The sequence below is a fragment of the Pelodiscus sinensis genome, chromosome 3 (genome assembly GCF_049634645.1).
Source record: "Pelodiscus sinensis isolate JC-2024 chromosome 3, ASM4963464v1, whole genome shotgun sequence".
Lineage (NCBI taxonomy): Eukaryota > Metazoa > Chordata > Testudines > Trionychidae > Pelodiscus > Pelodiscus sinensis.
Genome location: NC_134713.1, coordinates 130840324 through 130846288, shown reverse-complemented (window position 1 = coordinate 130846288; position 5965 = coordinate 130840324). Strand labels below are relative to the sequence as shown.

At 42.1% G+C, this 5965-nt stretch overlaps 1 protein-coding gene across 1 annotated transcript; it reads left to right on the top strand.

The window, feature by feature from the left end:
• The first annotated feature begins 3073 nt into the window (after nt 1-3073).
• MAP1LC3C (microtubule associated protein 1 light chain 3 gamma) lies at nt 3074-5634 on the top strand. The gene is made up of 4 exons (XM_006117436.4): nt 3074-3217; nt 3304-3359; nt 3500-3606; nt 4743-5634. The coding sequence occupies exons 1-4, from the start codon at nt 3160-3162 to the stop codon at nt 4951-4953; spliced, it is 432 nt and encodes a 143-aa protein (XP_006117498.1). The 5' UTR covers nt 3074-3159; the 3' UTR covers nt 4954-5634.
• The last annotated feature ends 331 nt before the right edge of the window (nt 5635-5965 follow it).

The following is a 5965-nucleotide window of genomic DNA, read 5'->3' as shown; positions in this document are numbered from 1 at the left end:
TACCAGCCACCACCAGGGGCCTTTTTCCTCCCTGCCCCGGACGCCAGGATCCTTTTTCTCCCCCCTCCAACACTGTGACCAAGGACTGGGGGGATTTGGGGCAATGGGGCAACTTACTAGTGTACTGGCAGGGAAGATGGTGGAGCTGAGCCCAGCCCTGCTGGTCACTCCCTTGGCAGTACAGCTGCCCCCAGTGAACACTGCAGCATAACTCTTCCCTGTGGGCTCACTGCCCCAGTGGCCACTCTCATATCACATCCCTCAGAGCAGCAGCCCCTCCCTTTGCATCTTATGAAAAGCCATCCTTTTCCCTGGGCTTCCGAGTGTCCTGGCAAAACCAATCCTTGACCATAATTTAAGTTAGGAGAAGAGGAAGCTGCATACCAAATTTGGTGGCCCTAGTTCTTACCGTTTAGGAGGAGTTCTTGAACAAATGGTCTTGCAGACAGACATGCAAACAGACACACACTAAAATAGATAGATGAAAGCCAAGATTCTCCCATTGTCACATGACTCCAGGAACTGGGAGTTTAATCATCATAACAAATAGTGCAAGACTGGTAATAAAACAGTGAGAACTGACAACGCTGAAGCAAGAGAGTTACTTTGATTCTGTTCTATACAATCAGGCATGTATGACTTAGTAATCAACGAACATTGAATAATCCTATGTTTTCCCCAAACTGATAGGCTGAACAGAATACTAAGTACCATGTTATCAATGCTTATACAACACAGAGTCAGGGTGAGTTACAGTCATTCATTAGCATGGCTTACAGAAAGAGCAATAGGTCTTCTATTGACTTTACTTTTTACCAAGTCACAGCTGGTTGAGAAACTATCTTGACAGCTGTAATAGTTACAGGGATACAAGCAATGCAAGCATTGAGGGTATATCTGACTATAATAGGCTGGTTGACAAATCTGAAATCTATTGGGAAGCTGTAACCACTCTTACCCCGCAACGACCCCTAAAATCCCTCTATAATACCATTTCTGGAAGACAAAAGTTAGATTCTGGTTTAAAAGCCTCTTTCCAGAATTATTCAGAAAGGCTATGTCTACACTCGCGGCTTCTTGCGCCAGAAATATGCAAATGAGGCTACGCATGGAATCTCACCAAGCCTCATTTGCATACCTAATGAGACGCCATTTTTGCAGAAGAGGCTCTTGCGCCAGAAGGAGCTGTCTACACTGCCCCTTCTTGCACAAGAAAAAACCTCTTGCACAATGCCGATTACTTTTCAGGAAGAACAGCATTGCACAAAGGTGTAGTGTAGACAGCTCCTTCTGGAGCAAGAGCAATGTAGACAGCTCCTTCTGGCGCAAGAGCCTCTTCTGCAAAAATGGCGGCTCATTAGATATGCAAATGAGGCTCGGCGATATTCCACGCTTAGCCTCATTTGCATATTTCTGGCGCAAGAAGCCACGAGTGTAGACATAGCCAAAGTGAGCTGTGTGGATACAGGATAGTGTGAAAATGAAGGAAATAATTTTAAGGGCCACTTGCTAGTATTAAGAAGCTAAATGGCAAGTTGGAGGCAGGCCCATGTGAAAAGGGAAAATAGATGGGCCATAGAGTGCTTTAAGTTAAAGATTCTCTTATGAATACCTGAATTCCCTTTACAGAGCATTACGTGTCACAGGCCAAAAGTAAAAAAAAGTCTCTCTCAGTTTGAATGACTTTTAATTTAAAGAGATTGTCAGCAGAGCTGGGAACAAACCCAACATTTTCTGGATTTGCGGGCCTGTACTTTTACCATAAGAATGTGGAATGCAGAAAAAAAAAGAGAGAGAAACATGGCACTTAATTTTTTCCCCCGAAGTGACACTGAATGCAAAACTTTACTAACCTGAATATTTTGTCACAACCTAAGAACCAAATTCAACCTTCAGTCTTTTGAGCAAAACACTCTTTGAAAGCAATGGGAAATCAGAATTTTGTCCTTGATTTTATAACCCCAATCTCCAAGATCCTCTTTAATTAAAAACATAACCCCTGTTCTAACCTCATCAGTACCCTAAAATGACCAGTATATCAGTAGCAAACAAACAGCCCTTACAAAACCTATTTTTCTCTTGCTTACGTTCTGTCATCCCTGTGTCTGACTGAAAATGCGGTAGCTGAGTTAAGCAATGAAAGATGTCAGGTGCACACAGCTCAGTACGTTACTAAAACAATGCAGTGCGGATAATCTTATTTAATTCAAAATGGGTGAAATCACCCATGCAGACAGCTAGCAAAGGCCTGTGCACCACTTAAGTCTTACTTAAACACTCAGACAGGACCTTTAGCCAGACCCTCAAAGGTATTTATGCTTTTAACTTTCACTGATTTCAATTTCCACTGACACTAATGGCAGTTAGGAGCCTAAATACCTCTCAAAATCTGGGCCTCGGCCTCTGCAAATGATTGATTAACCCCTCCGTTCACCCAATGAGACCAAGCAGGCTGGTCCAGCAGTTTGTTCACACAGCAGTTTGCTCTAGGGCTACGTCTAGATTGCAACCCTTTTACGAAAAAGGGATGCAATCTAGATGTAGCCTAGGTGTAGCATATTGTAATAACACTAGCATGATGCATACAGCAAAGCCCCAGTCTTGTCCCATCTTCTTCTAGCAGGGCATGGAGGTGTTCCTCTGCCCCCCACAAGAAGAAGTGCCTGCAGTTTCTCTCACGTAACCCCTGTTGGACAAATTGTTTTTAATGGGTCTAGGAAGGCATCATAAGCAGCTGTCCTCAAATAGCGCAGAGTCTGGAATGAGGTAGAGACCCCTGAAAAACTGTGTGAACTAAAGACATCCTGACATAAGCTGTGAAACAAATAATGTGGGAGATACAATGTGTCAGGATGTCCTTCTAGCACCCTGTGTTCGCTGTCCTGGGCAGGTACAGAAGGCAGAACAAATCCTCCGCACTCTTATGTCTTACAGGCAGATCCCAGCATTCCCTGGTAAGCTAGCTTCAGCCTGGTAGAACCTACCCTTGCTGTGTGGGAGAAATGGGGGTGGGGCAAGGGAGTAACATGATGTCATAACTAGGCCTTTATAAGGGGCTCAGCTTAACCTTTCACAGTTTGAATTCAGCTGTGGTGGAAGACTAGGAGCTAGCTGCTTGTTTTTGTTAAGTCCTAGTAACAAAGTCTTCTAGTAAAGAAGATGCAAACTCTGCATAGCAGTCAATCTGCCAGACCTTTTAAACTGAGAAAGAGTTTTGGTAATTCATCGGGGTGTTTTACATAACAAAGTTATAGCAGAGTTTGTGGAATGCATGTGTTTAATATTTGTTTTTCTTTTGCACAGCAACTAGGCTGGAAGAAGTAGCTGGAATTCGAGCAAAGTTCCCAACAAAAGTCCCGGTAAATATATCTGTTTTTTATGTTAGTATTTGAGACTTTTTTAAAGTTTAAAGTGGAGCTATTGAAGTCTGTTTTTTTAAAAAAAATCAAACCTTTTCAATTGCTTTACAAATGATCTCTTTTTACTTGTTTAAAAACAGGTAATTGTTGAACGGTATCAGAAAGAAAAATATCTTCCTCTGCTGGACAAAACAAAATTTCTTGTTCCTCAAGAGCTGACCATGACACAGTTTATAACTATCATTAGGTATGTAGCAAATCTGGGAATAGCAGTTAGCACTATATAAATGTTGCTGTGTGCTCTTAAGCTGTGGCTTGCAAGTTGTGGATGTTAATTTGAATCCTTCTCCAGTAGTCTGTGGAGGGACTCAGGTTTACTGAGTGCTGTGTGTGGGAAGTGTAGGGGGGGGGCCCTTCTCTCTGCCTGCAAGACTCTGACAAGGGCAAAACATATGATGTGTTCTCTTAAGATAGGTTTTCTTTCTAAATCTGGTCAGAGCTTCTTGTGAAATCCAGTGTCCACAGAGGAGCACAAAGTTTGTTCATGAGCTTGAGTAAACAGGGTTTTTGTCTGATTCATGTCCTGCGTGCCTCTGTGATGAGAAATTAAAGGGGAGCTGACTGGTAACCAGCACTCAAATTCCCATCCCAGCACTGCTAATGACTTGCTGTAAACCTGAATAAACCGTCAGAATTGTCTCAGGTGTGGGTTGTGCAAAGCATAATGCTTCTAAATTGCTCTGAGGTCCTTGGCCAAAAGCTCTCTAGGGAAGCAGTCCCCTACTCCTGGAATAAGTATATTCTAGAGTGTCATTTTAAAAGAAACATTGCCTCTTAAAAAGCCTATGATGTCTATACAATACAATAGCTTCCATCAAGCACAAAGAGCATGCATGGAGGTGGATGGGCAGCCAGGCCTAACTCTGTTGGAGCTGAGCCCCTTGCAGAAGGAATGTCTCAAAGACTGCAAATCTCTGAATAGGGCTGTAAATAAGAGTGTCTTCAAACCTTTAGTTTTGCAGCATATGCAGAACAGTGCTGAAGAAACATCTGCAGTTTTAAAGTATTTAGCCACCGCAATTGAGTAAACAAAGCCCTGACTTCAGAGCTTTTCTGCTTCAAATATTTGACTTGGGAGACTTGCATAAAAGAGCCTCAGACTTTGAAAAAATATGGGTTTAAAGCTACCTACTAATGTTAACCCATATTGACTCAAAGCTCTCTGGCTCATCTTCTACAGTACGAAACGGTTTCACAACTGCAATACCTGTCATTCCATTAGTCAATGTGGATAAAACATACAATGCAAAAAAGGAAACTCCTCCAGAAGTACCTTGTATTTTAAAAATATTTTTTCCCCCTGCCCCTTTCACCTAAATCCAGAAGCAGAATGGCCCTAAATGCTACACAAGCTTTCTACCTGCTGGTGAACAACAAGAGTCTGGCCAGTATGACTCTGACGCTGGCTGAAGTATACAGAGACTACAAAGATGAAGATGGCTTTGTATACATGACCTATGCTTCCCAGGAGATGTTTGGATGTTTCGTGCCCCCTCCGCAAGGGAACGTTATGGAATGCCTTCTAAGAACATAAGGGCATGTCTTGCTGCTAGGCAGCTGATGATGCTACTGACTTGAAGATCAGAAGTGATCTTTTTAGTATGGGCTCTTAAAACACTGTACTGTGGACTTGTGGCCCAGAAGTTGGCAGGACCAACTAAAGCAGAAGTGGTGGTGCTCTGTGCCTCGATTTAAAAAACTTTGGAGATAAAATATATATATTTTATATGTGGAAAAGACACTAGTGGGGGTTTTTTGAACTGCACCTTGAGAATTCTTTTTTGTAATGTTAACACTTAAGTTATAACTGCTTTTTAAGGGACTTCTAAAGTCGGAGCTTAATAGTCGAATAAAGATACTTTTAAGACTAGGCTGAATGCCAATATTGGTCTGGGGGGAAGCAGATAAAAAAAAATCTCTGGGGGGGGGGGAATGTCTTGGAATTTATCTCATATCATTTTAAAGAGGTGACTTGGAAGGATGTAAAGAACATGGGCACATAGCATTAAGAGAGTATTACTTTATGCTGCATGTCCATACCTGAGCCTGTATGGAATCACCTGTAACATGTAAAGCATATAACATGTAAAGCATATTGTTAACACAGGTTCGTTGTCTCTTTGGAAATGCTCCTGTTGAGCCACATTAATGGCAAAGCTATTGTATAATCTAATTAAACAGGAGCACAGTAATAAAACAGTTGATTTGACCAGCATCTGAGTTCATATTTCTACACCAAATGCTGATTACCTGCCTAAAATAAGGTATTAAGCAGCCAGTGCCCTTCTTGGGTCTCCGCAGAGCACTTTTTACAGTTGTAACAGTATTTCTGGCTTGAGGTTAAGCTACACTGCTTTTTGAACTCTGCCCCAGGCTGAGTAGACAGATTGCTTTGTATCTAGCAACAGCTTAGTGAGGTCTTTTAAATGGGAGACCCATGTCAGTCTAATCTTCCTTACCCCAGAGCCTAGAGGAAAGGAAAACAGAACTCTTGAGGATACATTCTGAATTAAATAAAACTCTGCTGCATACAATAGCGGTGCCTT